Source organism: Gigantopelta aegis, unplaced genomic scaffold, assembly GCF_016097555.1.
Source record: "Gigantopelta aegis isolate Gae_Host unplaced genomic scaffold, Gae_host_genome ctg4959_pilon_pilon:::debris, whole genome shotgun sequence".
Taxonomy (NCBI): domain Eukaryota; kingdom Metazoa; phylum Mollusca; class Gastropoda; order Neomphalida; family Peltospiridae; genus Gigantopelta; species Gigantopelta aegis.
In genome coordinates this window covers 20,948-48,340 of record NW_024534139.1, presented here as the reverse complement: position 1 = coordinate 48,340, position 27,393 = coordinate 20,948, and the positions used below count along the sequence as shown (strand labels likewise).

Below are 27,393 nucleotides of genomic sequence, written 5' to 3'. Positions count from 1 at the left end.
GTGCTGTCTATAAGTCACTATACTAACTACACATTGAAAGTGTGCTTATCACATGTTCTACAATTAACACAATATTAATGTTTGACAGGAGATAATAACGTACATTTATGTGCTAAAAATAATTACAAAGAACTCTAGTTTACATATACCTCTATCATTTCTAGTGGATTGCCTTCATTTCGTTTTGCCTGTTGGTCTCGATGTCTGAGTCTTGCTTGTCAGAAGTAAGGAAATTTGAAGCAGACTCTGTGCATTAATTTATAAAATGTTTACAATAAAGACTGAATGGTTTGCACAAGAAAAAGAGATACAGTATTAATTCCATTTGATAAATAATACATAATTCTACTTACCTACAAGTTTAAGACTATCAACAATGCCACTCACAAGACCTTCATACCAAGTTTTAGATCGTGCTTGTCGAACCACTTATATGCTTTCATTACTACTGGATAATTTCTTGTATTGTACCAAAAGTATTTCTACGTGGACGTTGAATTTGAACATCCGGAAACAATCCAGTCTCATTAATTGTAGCAGATTCTTAGGTGTAGACAAAGGGAAACTTGAAAACATAGCAGCAACTTTGGTGTTAGATGGATGAACTGAGGTCGCTCGCTCTAGAATTAGTAAAGAATTATTTTAATTGAAAGTTTGAAGTAAAGTTCTCTATAGAGAAAGAACTCTCACTGTTCATACAAAACTCTCCACTGTTCATAATTACAATTCTAGGAGGAGTGGCTGTTTTTGCAAGAAATGTACTGTCAGCACTTGATAGTGAGTCCAGTAGTAGTATAAGTGATAGAAAGACAAATCATTCAATTTATTGTAAGTAATTATATTATAAATAGTTTAATTTATCCAGCCAATAGTTTAATAATACGCCCCCACATTTCAAAGAGTTTATTCATGTAGATGTCAGAAAGTGAGCAGAGAAGATAATATGGCGGATCATAAAACTTACTTTGGTCGATATTATGTCCTATTTGTGGTGACTTTACTGACTGTTCAAACAAAACATTGCTTGGGTAACATTCAGTGGTATTGCTGATGTTGCCAAATCTTCATATGGACGGAAGATGATGAAATCAACACTATTACCAGGTGAGTTTGTAACAGACAGGGGCTAGTGAATAATACTGGAAAAGCAGTATGTCTCTTTAGTATATATGCATTTCTCTGACAGCTCTTCCTCCTTGTAAATGACTTCTTTTAGAAGTACTTGGAGAGATGAAATTGCCATTTGATTTAACTTTCCTTTTAAGTGTTTTATAAATCTTTAAAGTTTTGTATCAAAAGAAAAGTACTAGCTCATGAAGGCGTGTTAAGGGTATGATTATCAACCACACCTCTAAATTAAAATTATACTAGTTATTATAAATTAACATTAACACTAGTTATCTTTGTACTGATGATCTCTTCTTCCTCCTTTAGCCTATATGTCCAATCTGTTTTGTACTTCTAACATTTCCTTTCATTTGGTTCTTGCAAAAATTTGGAATGAGAGTAGTGGGTATTGGTAGTGCATGGATACTAGCCATTGGCTGTACCATAAGAGTATTTGTACCCTATGGTAGCTACAGCATCCAAATGGATATGGTTAATGCACAGTTGGACATATAATGATAGGAGCTGTTGGGTTGCCGGTCATGATCTTACCGCCAAAAGTCAGTTCAGTTTGGTTTCCACCTCGAGAACGTACATTTGCTACATCTGTTTGCTGTCACTGCTGAGAGTTTAGGAGGAGCCTTCGGGTTTATTATTAACCCCTATCTACTCAACAATTTGATGTCCGTACAATGTTATATGTACAAGCAGAGTTAGCTGTATTCATTGCTCTGTTGTTCATATTTATTTTCCTCCTCATCCTCCTACACCACCATCTACATCAGCTCAAGAAAAAACTATTAGTTTTAAACATTCTATAAAATTACTGTTTAGTAATCATGCTTACATATATTAGTGCTGAGGTGGAGGGATTGTCATAGGAGCTAGTTAGTAAGTACACCAACAAATGTATTGTCAAATGTTTATACTTTTCTTTGTAGTGGAGTCATGTCTGTGTTGTCTGTTTATTCTTAATTCAAAGGATGGTTTCAATGATTTAGTTTTTTGTAGATTCTGTTGAAGATTTTCTTCGTAGTACATCATGGTTAGGTGGCTGTTGCATGTACATTAGGTACCATCAGTGGTCAGATAACAGGATTCTTTGCTGACAGGTTTGTTGTTTCTCAGTCTTTCCTGTTCCCTTACTTCCTTAAAATTCAGATTTCAAGAAGAAGTTCAAGCTAATTCTTCTGACCTTGTTGTTACCGACTACTGGTTTTTTCTTGGTTTTTCTCTCTCTATATGGTTGGGGCATGTAGCAATCCCGGTCAATTGTTTTTCAGTTTTTTGTCTGACTTATGTCTTCTCTTTTGCATCCTTACCAATTTTTATGAGGCTGCCGTCGAAGCAACTTTCCAGTATCAGAAGGTACTGTATGAGATTAACATTTTTTGGACAAATTATGTTTGAATATAAAAACTTTATTTTAAGCTTCCAACACTCACTACCACCAATTCAACATATTTTTAACTTACTCATTTCTTGCAGGTACTAGTGGAGGACTACTTACTCTCTCTCTTAAACCATAGCCACTCTTTATTTGCTGTTAGTATAAAATACCATTAATATCATCAATATTAATATATATATATGCATCATAGATTATTGGAATGCTGGTGTTTTCTCTGACGTCATCCTGAACGAGCAAAAGCTATGTCGTGGACAACAACGGATTGTCAGCTCTAGCAACGTGAGTATCTTTAGTTAATTGCATAATCAAACACTTATCTGAGAACTCTTTGGATTATTTTGAAATCCTGTGTATTCTCATGGAACCAGTCTCTTCCTAACCAGGGAGGATCAGGCTCTGTGAAAACTGTATAAGCGTACCTATGTAAATTATATAGTATCTGGTATTTGATTTGATATAGAGATGGCTATAGATTTACTACGTCACAATTTTTAGTGTAGAATTAATCTATATATTTCATATTTTAGACTTTATGTACCTTTAATAGTTGAGTTGACATTTTAACATATTATTCATTATTACTCATTTCATCACATGAGACTTATGAATTTTGTAATGTAATATTCATTAGTTAATCATAAGTAATACTATGATCAAACTCAATTTGACATGTACTTTAATATTAAATGAAGAAAATAATCAATTAGAAAAATTATTTGTTTTAAAAAAATAGCTGAACTATATCTAATACATTACAGGATTTCTTATTATTTTTACATGGAGAAGAATTATAAGAGACTTAATGTTGATGAAAATAAAGAGGCACCAGAAGATGATATTAAGAAATTAGAAGGTCAAGATAGTAACAATGAATCAGGAGATAATGGCAGCATTAAAAATAATACTCTAGTAAAACTGGTCCATCTGAGAAAACTCCACTGATTAACCAGTAGCTGCATTATAAATTGTAAATATATTTATTTTTTTATTATTAAATTTGTTATATAAAAATTATTTTAGAAATTAATTGCTGCTACTAATTTATAATAATAAAATTACTTATTTTTTATAAAAATCTTAATTTTAATAAGTAGTTAATTTAAAATTATAATATGATTAATGAATCATTGTCGGGAGAGAAACAAAACTCATGATAATGGAGAAGACAGAAGTAAGTAATAGAGTGAGTGATGATAATAATACTGAGTCATCTATTGAAACCACAAAATAATAAGTCATGCATCAACGAAAAAACAACATATAATCATTTCATATCACAACAATAGAAATATCACAGGACATCATATGACAATTAGATCAAGACATAATGTTATCTATAGAACAAAACTCAGGAATTAAGAAAATAGATGCACCTAAGAAGGAGGAGAGAGGTAAGTGAAATCCTGCTAAGAGATAACAGTAAGTAAATAATACATAATGTATCCCCCCAAAAATCATATTCCTCCTCATAGGTATTAACTCACTATCAGGAAGTGTAAAAAGTTGGAGGTAATGACACTAAAGTATTCATGAGCTAAGCATCCTCAGCAGATATTCTATTTGCTGGCAACAGCTGCAACAAGTTAGTAGCCAAATTTCCAGCTTTATTATGTGGATGAAGGACGATAAATAGAGAGAACAGTTCAAAAGAGTACAACTATATGTTATATTATATTATACTATGTTATTATATTATACTATGTCATTATATTATTATTATGTATACTATGTTATATATTATACTATGTTATTTATGCTATACTATGTTTATTATATTATACTATGTCATTATATTATTATGCTATACTATGTTATTATATTATACTATGTATATTAGCTATACTATGTTATTATATTATACTATGTTAATTTATGCTATACTATGGTTTATATTATACTATTCATTATATATACTATGTTATATTATGCTATACTATGTTATTATATTATACTTATGTTATTATATTATACTATGTTATATTATGCTATACTATGTTATTCTATTATACTATGTTTATTATTATACTATGTTATATTATGTATATACTATGTTATTATACTATACTATGTATATTATGTCATATATTATATATATTATACTATGTTATACTATGTTATATATTATACTATGTTATATTATGCTATACTATGTCATTATAGTATCCTATATTATATACATATGTACTATTTATGCTATACTATTACTTACATAGGTGCTACAACTTCAAGACCCAAATAATCACATTGTTCATACATTTCTGGTCTATATTCAGCAAGTCTTTTAATACCTGGCCATGTTCTTTCATTAGGTGTACCAAGAATCTAAACAGAGAAAACATTACATATATTATGTAAGAGTTTAATGGCCCTATCCCCTCTCCCTCTTGTCTACAAATCTCCTACACTTACCCCCCATATTCTATTCAGTGATATACACCCTTTCAAACCAGGAAGAGAGGTTTACCAGTAACATTTCCACAAAGATACACCCACTCCCCTACATACAAAGAATATAGTAATATTCACTGGCTAACATTTGTATTGCTCCTACTAACACATATCTAATGAACGTAGAGTACTCAGTTGAGCCCATGATTACATCAGGTGGACGATACCACAGCGTTACAACTTCATGAGAGTAGGGTTTTTTTGTACAGATTTAGCACTGAGCTAAAATCCAAAGTGGCTAATTTTAGTTCTCCATTATGATTTAAAAGTATATTCTGTGGTTTGAGATCTCTGTAGAAAAAGAGAACAAGAGATGAAGTATCATAGTACGTGGTATGTCTTGTATTTGACTCTACCTGTGGAGTATTTTCCTTCGATGACAAAATGTAATCCACGCAGTAGTTTGTAACCAGTAATATCTTACATTCCTAGGGTCCAAAGGACCAGGATGTTTCTCCATGAAACGACTAAGATCAGTATCCTATACAAAAATGGCACAAGAGCAATGAGAGAGAGAGAGAGGAGAGAGAGAGAGATGACTTACCACCATATTCAAAGACAAAAGTTAGATTGTTAGGAGTGTGGAATAATATCATGTAATGTCACCATATTTGAATGTTTAAGACCTTTCAATAAGGAAGCTAAAGAGAAGAGACCAGGTACTAGTAACAAAATAAGAAAGAGCTCTTGTACCTTCTCTGATAGCAGTGAATGGAGTCCCCTCTTCAGAATTTAGACGTATTTCTTTTAAAGCTACAAAGTGACCATTTGCCCTGAAAATGAATTAGAAACAAAGTCAATAATAACAGTCAAAATGTATTACTATTATACTAATAGATTAAATTTATGATGATAGCGTTTACTGTAATTCAACAAAAGCACAGGAGACTGCCCAAATGATACTAAATCTTCCATCTCAATATAGAGGTAATGACTACAAGTATTTGGGAAAACAGGTGTTTGGTTACTATAACAACATTCATTTCATGTTTGTTTTATATTGTTCTTTTGTATTGTAACTGGTGGTAATTGAGAATACATATCATATTTTCATACTCACGTGCTAATTCCTTTAGCGACAGTTGCATAAGAACCTTCTCCTAATGCGTCTAACTTCTTGTAAGTTTCTAATCGACCAAAAGGAGACCCCAACTATGATTAAAAATAATAATAATAGCTGTAAATGTAACACTACAATGAGGATTTATGCACATACAGGAGAATGAGAGCATGAAGTTGAATGGCGTCTCAAGGTAAGGTAGCAACTATTGACAAAATTGTGGTTGATTTGAAAGCATTCATTGGTTTATTAAAACATCAGTGGTTGGTCCTATTGTATCAGTAGCTGTGCAGTAGCAATAGAGTTTCGTCTCAAAGGACCACTTTTACCATTAATCCCCCTGTAAAATGAGTAAGGTTAGATGTAAACTACACTGCCAAAACAAAAACAAAAAGATGTCTTCTTTGTTGTACAGTAACTTACTAATGATATTGGCCTGTTTGGGTTTCTTTTCACCTCTTGGTGAAAAGTGATGGACCTACGAAAAGTGATAACAAGTGTTAATTTATTTAAACTTGAATTTCAATACTACAATTCATAATTGTCATCTTGTGTGTTGATAATAACTCAATTCATGAGAATTGCATTTAAAATCTGGAATATATAAAGTCATTTTACATGAACAACACATTCCTTGATAAACCACACATTAACACAACTTAAGCGCAGACAACCCTAGTAAATAAATGGTAGATTATAGTACTTAACAAACCATCAAGTCTGTACTGACAATGTAGTATTACTGAAGAGTAGGAGAGAACATTCTTTAAACACTCTAATTATATCTAGCTAGATTTCATCCTTATTTCCAGCGGTTGTTATTATACAGTTGACATAAGAAATAGTTAAGTGTTATAGGGAGAGGCAAAATTGCTCATACCGATTACAACGTGCTAACAAGAAAGTAAAAAAAAAAAAATCTAGTGACACTAATCTGAGAAGGTCACTAACAAATAAAAAGAGTTATTATAGAAAGATGCTGTAGAACACCTTTGACTCGTTGTAAATACTAGCTCTATTTAATGATTATGATAATATGATGTAAAATGGAGAGTGTTTTCATGTGTATTTATCAAATGACAAAGGGAATTTTGTACATTGAAGTCTAAAGTCAAACTGGTAATAATAGAGTCTATAAGAGTATATATGTCAACAGTTTTCAATTTGTTTTTCCAAGTAAACTTTGCCAAATTTATGAGAATTACAAATGATCTGATCAACTCATTACCACTTACCTCTTCTAGTAAACTCTCAGACAAGTCTTCTCTTGAAATGCTTTAATCTACTTTCTTTCTTTGCAAATGTACTTGTTCCATTCACTACGTGGATAGAATAAAAAGATTAACAAGTGCCACAATATATTCCAATTATATTAAAAGTATATAATATAGTTGATTAATAGTAAATATAGATAGGCGAATGTTTACATTGATTTTCAAGGTAGTGGTTTTTACTCTATGCAAAGAGAGGTCACTACTGTATTGTAATATTGTGAATGTATTACTTAAACTATACTGCTATAATTCACTATACATAATTACAATAATACAATATACATGATGATATCTTATATTATATATAGAAGAGAGAGTACTCACTACATACATAGTAAATCACTATGAGCAGTTAAAAGAAATGTAAACAAGTTTACCAAATAGTACTAAACAATTCTTAACAAGTAGTACTACTATACATTATAATTAAACTAATAGTGTATATTAATGCTTTTTACTCAATGACCAGGATATTAGTAACATGATGTTGTATAAATATTATGGCACTGATTTTGAGCATCATAAATACTATACCACATGACTATATTAGTGAAGTGAGCATACCACAATGACCAACAATAGCTACCATTAGTAAGCTCTAGACTAGTGAATATTTTTTTTTGTACTGACTGTTCTTAATCACTGTTATATTTTCACACAATATAATAATGTTTATTATAAAGAAAGATGATGTAATGATTATATAAACCATTAGAACAACTTTTGCTCAGTACAACAAATGTCCAATTACCACACACACTATTGCTCTCTAAAGGTTTCCATATGTACAATAAATTGTAACTCAATGGACAATACAAGAACAACATCACACAATCTACCACATCCACCCTCTTAATGTTGCCTTGGGTCATTTTTGTGATATAATATTACTGACTCATCATTTTTATAATAAACACAAATTACTGTATAAGCGTACTATTGTAAAATCACAAAAATTAAAGGAAAATGTAGAGATCAGGTGAATTGTCTAATTATAGTACTATACTTCACAGTAGTAGAATCTTTTAGTTATGATAACAATTACTAAATTATATTGTTGCTAAGCTTTGGTATAACCCTTAATTTAGATTATAGATAGAATCCTTTTTTCAAGAGCAGTAATCTTGTATGATACTTTTGATAATTTGTTGTTAACATTACTATTGACTGTTACAATGTTATTATTACAACAACTAATAGGATCATCATGTGTGACCAAGTTGATCGATGGAAATCTAACTTTACTACTCTTTATATGTATAGTACTCCCTCAAGTGTGTTTACGTCTTTTAGTTATTATATAATAATGAGAGTGTGTGGTGAGAGAGAGACAAATATGTCTAAATAATTAAAGACATATGTTACAATAGATGTAGAAGAGAGAAGGAGTGTAAGTGTCTGTGCCAATATATAGACTATTAATAGATTTCCCTTCTACTATAAAATGTTATGTACCTGATCTCTTTGTTCTTGTCTATCTCTCTCTCCTCCACTATTGTACAAACTAAACATATGTGGCCATGGTCCTTTTTATTGAGACAATTTGTCACTCATTATGTTTCAAAATTGTCTGACATTGTGTGTATGTGGAGAAAGATAGACAGACAGAGATAGAAAAAGGAAAAAGTACGATGAGATAACAGTTGTTAAACAATATCACAGACACATAGACATAAACAAGAAGAATAAAGATACAAAGTAATTGTAAGAAGAGAAAGACAACAGAGACAATGATATTCCTTACACACTTGTGACTAGAGTTATTGATCAGATATATATACTTTCTCTAGTAAGCTCATTTTTTAATTTGATTACAATTTTCGCATTCTCATTTACTTTGGAAGTCTAAATACATACCTTCATAAATACTAAAAGTGCTATATAATACACTACAAAAACAGTTATATTGTCTAAACTCTCTCTCTCTCTTCTCTCATTGCACTATACTGTATATATGTGTATGATGCTGTATAAAACTATATATAATAAGACCTACCATTCCCAATAAAATAACTTTTGAACAAGCTAACAGCACCAGTATATCAAGTAACCACAATATATTTTACATGATATTATTATTAACACCACTCTCATAGCACATGGAGCTTATACTAACAACACCTACACTGAGTTGTCAATTGCTTCAAAGGAAACTAAACATGAGAGTATTGTACACTAATTAGGAAGACAGTTAACTCAATCCATAGATAGTCTTTGATGCATTATACAGAACAGGTTATATAACTGGAAGAGTAGGATGACTCTAATCTATTTTGAGAATGAGATAAACGTTACCAAACAATGACAACATTTCTATTAATGTATTAAGATACACTTATATTGGAATATAGCACTGTGGTAAAGTACAGATGTCCCCCTGGCAGTGGGAAGTATGCCAAAGAGAGTCTGTAGTATTTGTCAGTAAAACGAAGACTTATAAAATTTCAATCAGATATAATATTTGTTTTATTTACAAATCAAAGACACCACACCAGACTATTTGTCTTGTTTTAACACAAAAAGACATAGAGGCTTTAATATGACATGGGTTTAGACTTTGACTTAATTAACACAGTACATATCTAATAATAATTGGGACCACATCAATCCTTTCCCAAACTAGAGAGCTTAAACCAAAGGTCTACTAGTAGACAACAACAATAAACAATTTGTTATAAACTGAGCTTTAAATATATTTTTAAACTGTTCTCTGACTATATATTGGTTTGTAGACAAGTTTTAAAACAGAGGAATATGATGATCAACTAACAACCAATTATGATTTACACATTGTTACAGGAATATTTTATAGATCTACTAACTTAGCCAAACTCCAGTATCAACATAAGTCATATGTTGATAAAATTTGTTGTGAAAACTTACTGTATGTTAATGTTATATTTTGTTCAACAAAGACTTTCATTTTTATTACATTTATGGTATAAAAATTGACAAAATCAGGCAAGTATCTAGTGGTTACACACTGTGTAAGCAAGGGACATGGATGATTAAATGCTAACGTCCGGTAGAGTAAGTTGTAGATTGTTAAATCTGTTTTAGTGTTAATATATCACACTTGTAACATCCCTAGAGACGTGGAGACTTAATGTCTACAGGATGGATGACCAAGGATGAAACAATCTTGATTAGTTTGTAACAAACATATAGAAGTGAGTTTATTTTGGATCAATCAAAACCTTTGTCATCAAAAGGATAACATTAAAGTAAAATATGCTGACCTTTATAATATAGAGCAAGGTGGTGTTAGTGTCACTTATTGTGCTAATGTCATTAAATTATAATACATTAGAACCAGCATATAACTATATATATCAAACAGACACTATTGACTAAAAGAAGGTGAAAACTGTTTAATAAACATGGCTAAAACAAATATTTTTGCATTTTTTTTGATTGAATATCTTGTTTTTCATTTATCTTAGTACAAGTCATTACTTACTGATTCCATCTGTTTCAGCGGTCGTCGAGTTCGACAATAGGCTGATGACCATTAGCCATTTTTTTAGGGACTAAGACTTGCTACTTCTATAACCATTTACTTTTAAAACAGTCTGTCTTGTACTAACACTGGAGTGACTTTCCTCCTTCTTCCCAATGTCCTCATTCTTCTTCTTCCTCTCTATAAATACTTCTAGGCCACCATTACTTGACCACGAGATCCAAGAGTAATGGCATCTCTAGAACAACGCGGTAACTCATCTCTGGCGGTGATTCTTCAAAGACATTGGTCCACGAAGCATTTGTCTGAAGATAAAGTGGTCATGAAGCGGCGTCTTGATGAAGACTGAACGTATTATGTGCTGAAACACTCCTGACAATCAGGGACTAATCTACGCACTTACTGGATCGTTTAATAATTAGTAAAAACCCCCCAGCTGCTTTCACACCCATCTTTTTGGTTCACTTAACTGTATGAACCACTAAAATGGCCATGGCCTTTTCTCACTCTTTAAGCATTTCTTGGCTTCCCGGTAATGATAACGTAGGTGTGTTACACTTGCCCTCTTCCTCTTATTACAATATCAAACCTATTACTACTTTTTGTTGATATAATTTTTTGTAGCAACAATATGAAGTCTTTACAATAAGTGACAATAAAAAGGCGTCAATTCAAAATATTTACTGTATATAATACTATTTATTATATATACATCTGCTACAGTACAACACCGCTATTCAGAATAAACAAACGTTCAATGACCTTACAGATTAAATTGGTATATAATTATACTAACCTTTCACTTACGATGTTATTGTTTATTCCATCTGGTAAGATAGAAGATCCATCTACAGATTTTTTACATTTAATACTTCAAAGGATATTTAACTATATGGGGGGGGGGGGGGGGGGGGGGGGGGGGGGTGGCATGAGGGTTTGTGTATATTTAGCCACCTAATTTATTTAATATATTAACTAATTTCTTGTTTCAATAAACTCTGTAGCATGAGATCAGGAAACACAATCAAAGTAGAAAACAGAAAACTAAATATGTCAAATTCTAGAGTCAGTTCGATTTGGTGTTGTTCTAAACTTTCAAGAAACTGTCGATTTGCTTGCTCAAGTTTTCAAAAGAAGCTCTCCTGTCTCTTTCACCCAAAGCCTCTATCAAGTTTTGTTTCAAATAGAATTGCTTCTTGCCACCTTTTTTTCTCCTTCTCAAATTGCTTATGAAATCTCGTATACTCAGCATTGTGAAATATTCAATATAAGTATAGTCTATTTCATCCCAGATTTCTATGTCCTGGCAGATACTGATTTACAACTGCCTCTTTCATACCAAGTTGCCATATTTGTTTCATTTCTGCTCATGTTTAAGTTTCTCCATTTTTGCATCACCTGCTGTTTCTCAAGGATCTTTCTTGCATATTCTTTGAAGTTAGTCTCTCTCAATTCAAGTCTCTCTCGTCCTTTATTTCCTCCATCTGTTTTTTCTTCTTGCCTATAAATGTATATATTTCAAGCGATTCATTGACTATTGATATTATATAATGATTTTCTTATTTGTGTACCTCTGTTTCTCCCAGTTTTCTCCGGAGCATGTATATCTCTTTCCTGTTGTTCCAAGATCTGAAGGATTGTAACTTCTATATCTTTATTTCTGGATTTCTCGTTCCTTCCTTTTCTGTTCTTCTTCCAACAGCTATATTACAAAATAAACACTACTTACTGTTTTAACATTCTACACTTGCACCTTTGCGTGCCTTTCTTTCTTTTCTTCTTGCCTCTCTTTAAACCAGTTCAGTTCGCTGAGCTGCTAATTTAGCTGCTTTTTTCTGATTACTATCAGCAAAATGAAAGGACCCCTCCAGATGTTTTCTGCGAGTCTACACAAACTGACACGTGATGGATGTTCATCTTTCTATATATCAAGTCTTACCTCTAAACGCGTGCTTTCCTGTACTTGGTTTAGAGACAGTGTTAGGATGATATATCTCTAACTCAATCATATCATCGTCTGACTTGTTTCCAGCTGTTTTTTTTGGCTACTGGAGAACTACATTGCTATATCAACTTAACTGATCTTTCTTGATTATTCTGATGAACTCTTCTTGAACTGAAAGAATGTATTGTTTACAAACGAAGATTTCTTTGATTAAACCTGAAGAATGTCCTTCGTGAAGAAGGCAAGGTAGTGATCTCTGTTACTTGGGTAACCTAATATCAGTCACATGAGCTGGTCAGACGGGTACTAACTGAGCTGATGTTAATTGTATGGATGCCTCCATTTTGTCAAAGTCAGCAAAAATCATGCAAAGGACCCATTTAGAATTATTAGCTCTATGATCTGATGCAGATACAGAGTGACATGATCCTGTTCTTTTGGCACAATTTCTTTTTGTGCAACAGGAAACTCAGTTTTCTTCTTTCTGAGATATGATCTTGTTCATGTGGTATAGTTGTCTTCCTTGAGAAAACTGGTAAATCATTTTCTTTGTTTTCTAAAAGAGACTATGAGAGCTGGATTTAAACCCTCATTCCAAGTCAATGTGTTTAAATCATTTTCTGAAAGTTGTCTGTTTTCATTTAGAAGCCATCTTGATCTTTTTCCTTCCTCTATGTAATAGTAATTCTTCTTCACCTTGAAATTATGATTTCAATAGTCACTTCAGATTTAATATCTTTTCTTTTTTTTTCGTTTTTGTCCCTTCTTTTTTTGATTTCTTTTATCACCACCAATCTCATGATCAGGTAATGTATTTTCAACCCATTACATTTTTTCTTTCCTATCAAGATGTTTAAGATCATTTTTTGGCTTGCCTGAAGTATCATCAGCCTCTCTATCAGAGTATAACTGATTCCTCTCTTTTTAGGTCGTTGCTGCAACTATCTCCTTTTTGAGTGTTGTTGGTATCTGTGTATTTCAAGAGGAACTTGAGAATTAAAGGTGTAATTGGGTTTCAATTATCTGATTACTTTTCATCCTTCTCCTCAGTATTACTGCTATCTCTCACATACTTACGCTTTTATACTCATTAAGTTCTTGTAACACTCTGTGCATCAATTTGTGTATTTGTTTGACTTTTGCCTTGTCACTTATATGCATCAATTATCTTTATTATCTCCATCTCATCGCATTGTGGCTAACTTCTTCATTCTCTCCTTGATATAGTAGTGTGTTCTTCAATCTCTTCCATAAGAACTGGAAGATTTGGTAGGCAACCATAATGGTACGCTGTTCTTTATGGACTGTTGAAGGCTTTTCGATACAATCTGTGGAATGGAGTATATGTGTTATAATTAAGTCATTCATTTATTGTTTGCTGACTCACTCTCTGTTTGTTCAATCATCCTCCTACTTGATGCAGTGTAGTTTTAAGCATATCACTCATCTGTGATGATAGTTGAGCTAGTGACTTCAAACTGGGGCGCCAGAGATTACAAGATCAGGAAAAGGATTAGGAAAAGCCAAAGATGAATTATCTCTTAATCTTGCTTTCTTCACTGATCCCATTGTCTGATTTCTGTGTGTGGAAGTAGGTTGCGATATTGGGAGTAAGTTTTTCTCTGCTATGTTGACACTCCAATTGTCAAGATTCTCAGCTGGCTTTGGTTTAGTGGTGCTTTTTTCACTCTACTAAGTGGCTTATAATCTTGTAAAATAGAAGCATATCTCTTCTCGGGAAAATCCAAATTCTTTACATGTACTGTGGTAGTGGGTAATGGTTTTATTCTCATTGGTGAAGGTTTCCTATAGTGCTTCTTTGCTTAGAGGGGTATACTCATGAAATTGATACCGCATTTTCTGGTGTTTTGCATATAATATCTCCAACTGTAGATAGTGTATTAAGATCAATTTACTAGATATTGATATCTGTTTCGCAATGTTGATGAGTGATGTTCTTTGTTTTTACTCGAGATAGTGACGGAAGGACTTTTCACTTCTTGTCCTATATGATTTCTTGTTAGGTGTTAGGTACTTTTGGTGTAATATTTAAGTCTGAACCATCAATGAATATGGTTGTGAGAGGAACAGAAGGTAATATGGTGGCGGCTTAGTATAGTTTGAGCTAGATGTTTGAAGAAGCTTACTTGTCCTTTGTTTTTCTTTTTGATGATGAATGCATTTCTCAATGGTTCTAGAGAGACATCATTTTCTTTTGATTTTGAAAAGATACTTTAGTATAATTTAGTTTCTTTGAATGATTAAAATCTACTGTAGTGAGAATTGAAAGATTCTTGTGGTTTATTAATAATTGGTTGATTGCTAAATGGTTATGATATCATATTCACGATTTGAATTGATGGTAGCAGAGTTGCCATATTGAAAGAGCAGAGCTCAATGATGGAGGGAGAGGAGGAGGAGGAGGTGGAGGAAGAGGAAGGAATGGTTTCATAAAATGGAAACTCTTTTTGAGTCGTTTTTCTTGTTTCAAGTGGTATGAATGATTACGAAGAGGTGTAAATTCCATGTCATTCATAGAGGAGTTAACAAAAGGTGATTTAGAAGAGTACCCTGAAGGCAGCTTTGAAACCTGAAATAAAATAGAATTATTACAATCAATTGTACTTCAAATTAATGACCATACTTTTATTGGAGGAAGACTTGGGTCTTATTTTCCTGTGATGTTGAAGAAAGTGCAAATGGCTGCCTGATTGCATTGACTACTGTTCTGACCTAGCCCTTTATCTTATATTATAGGTGGAATTTTTTTACAGAAGGGCCCTTATTACTGGTGGAACTGTAGACGTCCTGTTTTGTAAGACATAACTGGATCATGATGATGGGAATCAGTTCACTAAGATTTGCAGGGACAGAAAAGAGCCTATGTATGCTGCATCTAGTGTGCAATAAGCACAGCCCATACTGGTCAGTTTACTTGAAACTATTATACTTCATACTACAGTGCTGCATTAACTGAAGCCATAATTTCTGCTAAAAGTGTGGAATAATAAAATTAACAACTGGCCCATGTTGGTAGCAAATTTAACCCTCTATGTTGTGAAGGCAACAATGTCACTCATCAGATCCTACTCTAGGGCTACTTCAATAAATGCGGGCTAAAGGCCGTGATTTGATTAGGCAGTGTCCCTCACATTGGTAAGAAAAAATTGATATTGTCTTATCAGTATTTTCATAATGCATTCATTCAGGTGAACTCGATTTCGGCCATTATACATTTGAAGTTATCAACCCTATTCCCTGTGGCTGGCTGCCTATGATACAGCATCACATTGAGGCTTGTACAAATGTGTGCTTAGTACGCATACTTGAAAACAAACTATCTTCCTCATTGATTGAGCTATTAAAGTGTCACCTCCTAAAAATAGAACTGATACTATTTATAGAACATGACACTGGGTAATGGAGCATAAACAAATGCATGTTTTATAAATAGTATCATTCTATAGGGTATACTATTATTGGCTTATTGTATGTACTTTATTTAGTTGCCAAGTATTAAGAAATTATTAGTAATAGGATTTTACCAGAGAACCAGGATTTGGGCTCGATTTTTGTTGACCATGCAAAGAAAATTAACTTTTTTGCTATTCCACTACGGTAATAATAATTGTATCTATAGTTTCATTTGTTGTGAGCTATCTATCACTTATCATCAATTAATGTACACAACTCCATCAATCTATCTGTCTTTTTGTTTATCAAAAGATTCTATTTTTAATACAGTTACTCTTCAAGATCATTGTCCCTCGGACACTGTGGTGGTTTGTATCATTTTAGAGATCAAATTCTCAGTGGAAATCCGTTTCAGCATTTTTTGGTCTTAACTCAGATGTCTGCTGTGATTTCCTGTGAAAGAATGGTATGCTTTCACATCACAACACCAGTGTAAAGGATGTGTTATTTTTCAGGGACACAGTTAGACACATAGTCATTACTTTGGACTCTGTCTTTCATATTCTGATCATTTCGGCCAACGAAACTCAAGCTCTACGTTATGGTTGTATTGTTGAGAATCCTACTACTCATGAAGTAAGTAGAGAGAATACTTCTTTATTTTTATCTTTCTAGGTATTACATTACGTAGAGAAACCGAACCATTGTTAGCTATCTTATTATTTGCCGGTGCTTACCTGTTTTACTCCTGATATTTTCACACTTCTAGGTGAAGCATTGCGATTAAACTATGATGACCCCATGGGTAAGCAAATTCATAAGATATTATGAATGATGTAATATGGTTTTTTCATATAATGATAGAGTTTATGAGAAGTGTGATTCTATGTGATCTAGAGAGAACTGTCCCTCACGAGAACTAGTAACACTGGAAAGTTATTTGTTGACATGAATAAATGGTTTTTTGGAGCCAATTTCAAAAACAGCTGGGTAAAAAAAATATTATCTATTATCTCAATTATCCACCAATCCTTCATACTACTTCATTTGTTCCTCTTTGTTTTGTATGCTTTCTTTAGTAATGCCATTTATGCTAACAAGCTCTATCTCTCCTGTTTCAGCAACTCATCAGATTATCTGTCCAATCAAAACAGCAATGAAAAATTACCCGTTATTATAGAGATGTTAGAATCCATCACAGCTGTCATTGAATCCTACAGCAGTTGTTTGTAAGTAAAAGGAATTGATTAGTAGTTAATTTCTTTCTTTGGTCCTAATGTCTAGGTTGGATCTGTAGTAGGGGACTATTGGAGCTGGAGCAAGAGTTAAGAAGCTAATGATATTAAGATAGAGCTGAAGTCAAAGTAAAAGGAATGCAGAAGATCATATGTGAATTCAGATCCATTCTTTGCAGGAACATTGTTGCTGCGTTCCATATATGTATTGGTTGGGGATGTGAACTAGAACCATGGGTCTCGTATTGAAGGGATACCCTTTCAGGTCCAATCCTAATGATCCTTATGAACATGTACCTAGAGAGATTTGTTCAAAAATAGATTGGTCGACTGAATCCATCTATTACCATATTAGGTTGAAAGTTTAAGTTTGAAATATTACATGTATTAAAAATTTGTGAGGTCAGGATGTTAACATTGGATGTGGTCTACTGTACTGTAATTCCATTGTCTCTACCTGCACAAAGATATTCACCGGAGCTACCATAACCAAATAATCGAGGTGAGCATACGAGCTGGTCACTGATCCTAGGGTTTATGGATAATTAAATGATAACGTTTCTTATGATAAATTGAGTTTTTGCTGTTTGATATTTGAAATAGTGTTAACAAATGGACCAAAGTATTAATAATAATTATTCTTGTTCATGCGGTAGAAACCTACTCTAATTGCGGACGAACTGGTGACAACATCATTTCTTCATATAAATTAACAATATATTTTACTTCAAACAGCAGTAATAATGGAGTCTTGTTTACAAAAACATTAACTAGTGAAGTTGTTATGGTTTGTATTAGGTGGGCTTCCTTACTATGATATATAAGCACCCACTATTAAAAAGTAGTCAAGTTAGTTCAAGGGCTAAAAAGACTACCATCTTACTAGTGACAACTTGATGTCACCGAATATTAACCACTTACATCCTGTTTTTGCCTAATAGAAATAAAAGACGCGGGGAGGTTCTCTACAGTTATTTCAATTCAGTCATGCTTTGCTCTCAATTGTATATCCTTTTGGTCTTGCTAACTTGTGGTCATCAGCACCTCTACTGAGTACAGGGTTACACTATCTTGTACTAACATCGCCAGACAGTCCTTGCCCAGGGTATACAAACGGAGTGTACACATATTCTCACAGTATATTGGTTATGGTTCTACAATATTTTTGGTAATAACAGTATCAGATTTGTTTTTTTTGAAGAAGGAGAGAAAACACATTATGAAAATGCAGGGAAACTGTCCTTCCATTTGGAAAAAGCTTCATTAATATTGACAACATAACAATGGACCAATACCAGAATACAGGTCTATAAATCCCAATGCAAGTCAACTGCGTTATTCGATGTATCAATGATAACCATGGTTGGGGGGGGGGGTTTTTCCTTCCATAAAACTGCAAATCACGTGAAGGAAAACACGATTATTATCTGCTTTGTGGATTGTGGTAGCAGTTATGGGACTCTTGAATTTTTCCCAGACACCATTGTTAGATTGTCTATGTCACAATAGAAAGGAAAGAGGGCGTTGGGCAAGCATTAGCGAGTTGAAGCACTCCTAAGAGGAATTCAGCTCATTCAGTCAAAAACGCTCTGTAAATATATGCATCACAATGGTTTCACATACAACAGAAGAGCCTGGGGAACGTACGTCTTGTAATATGAAGACGAATTAGACTGTGTAATAAAGTAAAATAGCAGATTACAATGGCCTTGATTAAGGACATTGGAGAGGACAGGTCTTGGCAGTGGATGGTGGAAGATTAAGTGGATATATATTATATGGCATTTTCTTCAAAATATTACACAAAAAAATTTGTAGGGTTTTTGATAATTATTGCTCCTGGTTCATATGGTGGTGGGCTTTCTCTACAATTCCTCGATTGCTATTAATGTTATGCGTTGATAGATCTCCTGTACATTTATGGTAATACTGCTGCACATAGGTGGAGCAGGGGGTACAGCCCCACCCCCCCCCCCCCCATGCTGTCTACAAACATTTGCGAATACAACGAGAACAATGTTGTCATACATGTTATGAACAGTCAATTTATAAAGAACAAGAGCCCTAGATTTGGAGGTGGACTTTCTTTTTTTTTAATTGAAGGAGGAGCGATTTCAATTACAATTGATAACTCTATTTTTGAGGGCAACATTGGGCAAAGTATATATGTTGGCAAAGCATTCCATTCCTTAGACGTTTACGATGTCTCACTTCCAAAAAGAAGTAAATTTTTATTGTCAATACCACTATAAATGGAGGGAAGAAATGCTGAGACTTACCAACACAAAAGTCCTGAAATACCAGCTATAAGTTTCATTTTTCCAACTTGCATAACAGTAGTATATGCAGTAAACTTGAAATTGTTAATAATGATATGCCTGGAATATCACTAATTAACGCTAACATTATATTCAGTGGAAGGAACAATATTATTGCTAATAACACCTCTTTGTATAATGGCGGTGGACTTTCCATTTCAAAAAGGATATTATTCGATGTTACAAAGAGCAGTCAAACTAATTTTTATAGGGAATAGAGCACCCCAAAGAAAATGGAGGATAGGAGCAATATATGTTCCAGGAAATCCCAATCCAACTAAATTTGTACAATGACCAGATGGGTACATTTTCATTGTGAGATTCAACTGGTAGTGTCATCTTCTTGAACAATAAGGCGGGTCACGAAGGGAAACCGTGCTGTACGGTGGTGTCATTTTTGACTGTTGGCCTCACCAACTGAATTCTCATTATTTAAACTGTCTCATCTTCGTTGGCAGATATGATACAATGATAACAGCTCCATTACATCACCTCCTACAATGGTGTGTGCTTGTGAACAAGGTAGACCAAAGGTGATTCAAATATCGTCACAACTCAATCAATCTATCCAGGACAGTGGGATCAATGTGAGTTTAATAACAGTTGGAGAATGTGGTGGGATAGTCAGGTAGTATATCACCTATCATAAAAGGAGCAACATTTTTACAAATGGTAACTACCGAACAATGAATCAATGTGAAAGATTTTAATTTCTGCTCAAACCTTTAAACTACTCAGCTACAGCCATATCGTGCTGAATGGAATAGTACTGTTCCAGTGAAAAACATTTGGCAATTATTTTTGTAAAAGTTAAAAATAACTTTTAAACCCATGCCAATTCGGATTAAATATAATTACTTCAACACACGGTCATGTGAGTGTCTCTCTGAAATACAATCTACAAATATCTGAAGTTATTTGTAATATATCCACTATGCGTGATCACAAGAGGTGGTAACAATTGGATATCATATTCTGAAGAAAATGACTGCATTGATTGCTTATTCTCATTGTCCATATGATTACTGTAACACCCCACTTTTTTTTTTTCGGATACCTTTCAATCTCATCAAACTCTACCAACATCAATGTATGTACAATCGAAATCTGGTATCTTGTCGTGGACAATGTCAACCAGGACTAAGTGTTAATGTTAGGTTCTAACAAATTGCTCTATGTTCTAACATCTATCTGACTCTCCATACTTCCTGTTATGTTACTTGTTAGGAATGGGTTTTTTCGAGGATTCTCAATCTGACGGTCTCTGTGGGTACTATAAATGCATTGTGTTTTATGCCAATATCGTTAAGCTAAATGAAACAGCTTTTTTCCCGTGGTAAAATTGTGAAGTTGTGAGTCAATTCATAGCATGGCTCAACTTAGATATGGGTATGAGACTGTTTCTTTAATGGTTTGGACCGATTATTGGAAAACAGGGCTACAGTTTGTCTTTCCAATTTACTTGTGGCTGCTTGTCATGCATTTTATAAATAGGATGTCATTACTCCATTCGATTGTCCACGTATCTGTCCCAGTAATTACTGTTCTGTATTAGTCACAGTGTATTTATGTCATATACAAAAACTGTGTACGTAGCATTACCAGTGCGGTTGATGATGAAAAACTTACAATGTGGGCAGTACCTCTCAGCTGGTGTGGAGTGTTGATGGTACCATCTTATGTACTGGAAGCGTCACACTTAGTGTTGTTTATTTTTGCATGCTTTACACTAATTATGGATTAGTGTACACCACTATTTGTATTTGTATGCCCAAGTGTTTGAACGATATGAGATCAAAACTGTCGGTTGCCCCAAGTGGACATGGAAATAGAAACCACCTATCGATGTCTTATTGTGGGCCATATAAGGACAACTATCGCTATTGGAAGGTCTTTTATTAATTGTTCGTGTGGTGTTATTACAGATATTTATCAATATACCTCAGGTAGGGACACCATAATCTAAACAACTACATTATCTGCCTGGTATGGTGCTATTATTAACCATCTTAATATTGGTACGGGGACAAGTTTTTTTTGGTTATCGGGGGTCTCATATCTCAATCACATTGAAAAGTGCTTCCTCTTCAATTGTTTGGATCTCCAGTACTAGCTATCTTCCTAGTAAGACAGATTATATAGAAGCACGGATGTGGTCACTGTCATTTCGACGATAGTATCTTTTCTTGTTCTTTATGGTATCATCGCATCATCTGCTTTGCTATTTAAAAAGTTCAAGCGATCCCAAAATAATACTCATGGATGGAAAGTTTTACAAATATAATTGCTGATAATGAAACAAACCTTGATTGATGGAGAATGGAACAATTACTCTCCAGCTATAACCATTCATAGAAGAGACATCATTGATATTCGGATTTTGCAATTGAGACGAAACTCCAATTGTATAGGAAATTCCCCTCTAAGGAGATAATGAAAAATAATGTTTACAATTAATATAGGAATTTGGGGTGTGATAACGATTAGTGTCTCGAATATAATCGAACAAAATATTCTTTTGTTAAAATGTCAATTCATGACATATTTCAAAACACCCGCTTGTTTGTAATAACGGTATAAACTTTGATTCACTAACAAGTGTAGCTGATTATTTTATATGTTTACTTAGGGAATGTTTGTAATACATGTGTACATATGTGTTTTCATTATAGAAGTTGTTATTGTTTTATGACTAGTGAGTGTAATGTTGTATGATATATACATTTTGGATGACAAAATTGTTAACAGTTTTTGAAGGAAAGTTCAAATTGCTTTTCTAAAAAGATATCCATATTACTATTATATAAATACCAAAGGGAAATTCTAACACACATAAGAATGTCAAGTGGCTATTGAAAAACAAAGTGAACTTTAGATGTAATGGACAATAGTATGACAGAGGACACAAATTACTTATGACGGGAATGTTACTCCCTTCAATCTCGTGCAGGAAATGTAGGAACGTCGTATTCAATTAATATAATTTCTTTTATTAAAATGTTAGGATATTCTCATTTTCTTCAACATCAGAGTATCGCCATCTTGATTATCGTTTTCATCAACATGTTTGGACAAATGAGAAAAAAACTCAAAAAATTTCAATATAAATTTACACTCAAGATACCATCCCACAAGAAGATGTATCACTCCAGGAAGAAAGTGACCAATATAACTTCCGCCTTACCTCTTTGGTAAATAGTAATATGCAATAACAAAAACCCAAAATAGTGAAGTTAAATCAAATTGACAGCCACAAAATAAGCAAAGGCGAATGTCAACCGACGAAAAGTCTTGCTTATTTTGAGCAGGGACAACACATGCCAATGGACGGGAAAATCAGGTGTAGAAAATAAAGCATTTAGCAATCCACAGAATAACAAGTGCCAAAATGAAAATACATCAGTAAGATGATGTATCCAAGTGGATTCTGAAAGAAGTTACTAAGAATTTTATCAACAAGAAAAGTGCTGTATGCGGAAGAAAGAAATATAAGCAAAAAAAATGCTTGAGTGTAGATGCTTGCCTCAAGATGATTTGCTGCTATATAATTTTAGAGGGGCTTGGAAAGAAAATCTTTTTTTTAATTTAGATGGAGGCACACACAATACAAAAGATAGGTATGATGAAACATCAACATTCAAACAATAGCACAACCTCTAATACACCTTATGCAAAATACCTCCAGCATACCATGTCATATAAGTCATTGCAACAAAAAGACATGAAAATAGTGAAAAAAGGAAAGACCAGAAAAACGGGCCACTCTTTGATTCCCCTCAACATTGTGTTGTAAGCACATTTGTAAAATGCGATGACGTAGTTTGTGACAAGCATTAAAAATAACATGTTAAACAGAAAGTATGAAAGCAATACGGAGCAGACTACCTAATATTGGGAGTACTTCAATCTTAGGGACGATAAGGTGCCGCATAACCAAACTGCTATTTCACTGCTGTACTTCAACCCGGGCAGTTTTTGCCCTTTGACTGCATATCTTGAAGCTAAAAGAGATTATTGAAATGAATAATTATGTTGAGTAGAAATAATCTAGTTTATATATACTTTAATTTACTTATAATATAACATACACAGTTTATTAAATGTACTTATAACAAACAACACTGGTACCTTTGCGGTTAGGGTTGTGAAAGTGCCAACTGGGATTGGTGATGGATGATCAGTAATAGACACAACCATCAGTCAAGGACATTTTTGAGTTATATGAATGAGGAAGTGTTGCTACGACTGTGACACCAATTACATGGGAACGATCTTCTCATTAACACAAGCAAAGACCATGCTCTGATGCTAACAACTCACTCCTATCAGATATAGATTCAGCCAACAACTTTTTCTTTTAAATCCACCAAAACAAATGGGCATAGTTCAAGTGTTCTAATAAAATGCAATCATGGACAAGAGAGGAGTTCGTCCCCACAAAAGAAATCAGCCTTTACACAACAGTAACAATCAGGACAGTCGTTGGTTTTGTTTACACTGATCTGAATTTTCCAGCAATCCATGCATTGGTCTGTGCAGTCTTCATTGTAAGGTATTTGAATGTTGTATTTCACTCTGACCAGAGCGTGGTGGCCTTTCTTGGTCAGAATAGAATACACCAGCAAAGTTTTCGTAGAGAAATACAATCATTTGACAATGGTCTTCCAAAATTGCAGCAATTGTGTACTGATCATTCTCGGAAATTGTATTTGAACAAACTAAAAACAGTTTGATGAAAATAAGCAAACCCAAATTCAGAGGTATCAGCATCAACATTATTGAGACCACATCAAGCTATGGCACTATAGAATAAGATAGAACTGAAGGGAGACATCAACGATGTCTTTTACAAAGAGTCCCAATTCTATATTAAACTTTCATTTTGTAATGTTGATGCTGTAAACATATAACATTAACCTTTATGGTGTAATATAATTGTATGTTATATTAGTATGTGTCACCACATATTTTGCAACAATTAGTGCGTCCATGGATTTTGATTGGTAGGAATTGATATCAAAATTAAAAAAAAAAATGAAAACAAAAAAAAGAAACTTGGTACAGAGTAAAATAATGGCTGGTAATAGAGAGTAGAAAACAAATTATAGAAAAAAGTTATTAATTGTGCAACCATTTTATTTGACACTTTACAATGAAATATCTGATGCATTATCTTGTCATCATAAAGGTGGTGTACTTTCATATTATCTTGATAAAATTAATGATGATGGTCTAGTGACGACATTAACAAAACGTCTCAACTTTTTAACACTATATCTTGCTTGCTGACCTTTTCCTGAATGGTATTAAATAAAAAGCAAGATCATCTAAACTAATGTCTGTCTGATTGTTAATCAGTTTCATTATCAGTAATTTCATCATCATTTATTGCTATGTATTCTTCTTCAATCAGAGGTTGTGAGCGAGTAAACATGTCAAACAATTTGACTAAGTCGCCACTAAATACCAACCAAGGAAAGGGTCATAGCAAATCCAGGTATGAATGTCAGATAATTTAATGATCTCCCACGTATGTCCATAAAAGTAAAATAACAACAAAATCCACAAAGAGTGTAATATAAGACATTGAAGCTATAATAAGCATTAGAGCAAAAAAAAATCTCCGGTCTTCAGTTTTATTTGTGCATATACTACAGGTTTCTGATGAAAAGGGAGTTGTATAAGTGAAGAAAGAGAGCATTTCAAATCCAAAAGGGTAATGATAGATAGACCAAGATAACATTAGCAATACCAAATAAATGGGGGAAATGGATATAAATCAAGCTCATGCCTAATCTCAATATGAAGTACAACAATACGTGTGGAAGGGAATAAAGTAACCAAAACGATTAATACTTGTATTATCATAATTCATACATTTCCATCTCACACAGCAGCAGAGAAAAAGGAGATACAACGAAAAAATTTGGTATCTTTTTTAAATGAAAAAAGATACTAGCCATGAGGTATCGTGGAACAGCAAAGCAATTCCAAAGCAGCAAACCATTTCAAACAACAATGATAAACACAGACCTTCGTGGACAATTGTGACCCATCAACATACTAAACCAGTTAAGATCGTGTTGTCATAACAAATGAAAAGAAGAAGCGAAAGCATTGTTAATACGTCAATATTAATTGTAAATATAAGTTCCTTCTATACAACGTTGGCGATGCTTGTAAACCAACATGAATATTCATGAAATGGAACAAGAAGTAACAACAAAGAGCGCCAAATAACGAAAACACAACTAGAGGTTTTTGTTCTAGAACAGGATAGGAGCTGCATATCCCAATAGCTAAATTACTTGAGTAGGTTAGAGCATGGGAGTTTTTGTGACTTCACTGCATAGCCTGTAACTATGGAAATGTAAAAAAGGTACTATAAACAAAGATATGTATAAGTCTGTGTGGAAAGTTGAGATCAGCTGAATGTAGTGGTGTTATGGTAGTTCTAGACAAGCTATTGTGTAGTACAGAGTTAAGTTATGCTAATCTAGTTGAAATAATGTTGTGCTAAAACTCAATAGATCATACTTACTACATAAAAGCTGTGTCGATAGCTAGGACTATGATTATTGCCTTGTAAGCATGGACGTATTTTGATAGATTAGGATAACTTTACTTATTACACAAAAGGCTTGTCTAAAACTATCACAAACAACATTACATCAGTCAGCTGATCTAACTTTCAATTAAACACAAAAGTTAATTAAAAGGTTGTTATATTAAATAGTTATATTAATACCTTTTTGTGAGTGTGATCAGTGTTTATCTAATGGAGATGGTCTTTCAGCATATACCAACATCATCAAGACTATTGTTTCTTTTTTGTATTGTCCAGTATAGCCATTGTACTCAATGCACCAACCACATGGAAACTTTCTTGGATAATACAATAATTTCATCTTGTTTATTGTGGTATGTTCAAAGTTAGATGGTCGGTTATGTTTTTTTGAGTATACCTCTAACAGGAAAGGGCATATCGCTTAGTGTTTCTATAAATTTCATCTTCCAATAATAGTGTATTCGTACCCCATAGAAACTCCTTATTTGATCAAAACAATATTCATCTGGACCATGTTTCGCTGAAAGATTGAATACATCATTCAACAACGCAAGGAGATTTGCAATCTTTGTCAATGGGATATAATGGTGTAGTTTACCTTGACAGAGTGAGGTGGTCTCTCTTGACTTGGGAAGAAGATTGCCACTTAGTTTGCGAAGAGCTATGCAATCATTAGCTAAAGCATTCTCTAATATTGCTGGCTATAATGTATGGTCTTCTCAATGGTGGGACAATCTGCCTTAACTAGAGAGAAGATAGTGAAAGTACTGTATGGAAGCAAGGAAAATGAATAAAAACGCATAGTCTGGCAGCAATAGAAGTAATACGGTATCTATTGACTTGTGTATAATTAAGTACTAACACGTGTTGTTAGTCCAGCCTTACAATTCTAAGTGAAACAGCTTAGTCATCAATATGCCTTCTGATGGTAAATTCAGTTTTTCTATATCATTGGTGGTCGTGCTGTACCAGAATACGAGATCAATGGAGATGTATGATCAGAAGACAATCTTTTCATCCTTACAGTTTTCATCAAAGAGTTCCTGAGTTTGTAATGGTGAAGATGAAAACCCAAAGAATGGCCAGTCACCCCAGTATGAGATACAGTTAATTCCTTCTCCTGGAATGGATGCATCTTGGATGACTGTCTTTG

The 27,393-nt window shown here is 33.5% G+C and overlaps 1 protein-coding gene across 1 annotated transcript in view; it reads right to left on the bottom strand.

The window, feature by feature from the left end:
- The window catches only part of LOC121366186 (cyclin-dependent kinase 14-like), a 45,277-nt gene that overhangs the window by 15,029 nt on the left and 2,855 nt on the right, over nucleotides 1-27,393 (bottom strand). The window contains 9 exon segments of the mRNA XM_041490733.1: nucleotides 4,728-4,841; nucleotides 4,948-5,015; nucleotides 5,076-5,159; nucleotides 5,161-5,257; nucleotides 5,323-5,449; nucleotides 5,514-5,550; nucleotides 5,552-5,607; nucleotides 5,660-5,739; nucleotides 6,027-6,118. Coding sequence (XP_041346667.1) covers nucleotides 4,728-4,841; nucleotides 4,948-5,015; nucleotides 5,076-5,159; nucleotides 5,161-5,257; nucleotides 5,323-5,449; nucleotides 5,514-5,550; nucleotides 5,552-5,607; nucleotides 5,660-5,739; nucleotides 6,027-6,118 — 755 coding nt within the window.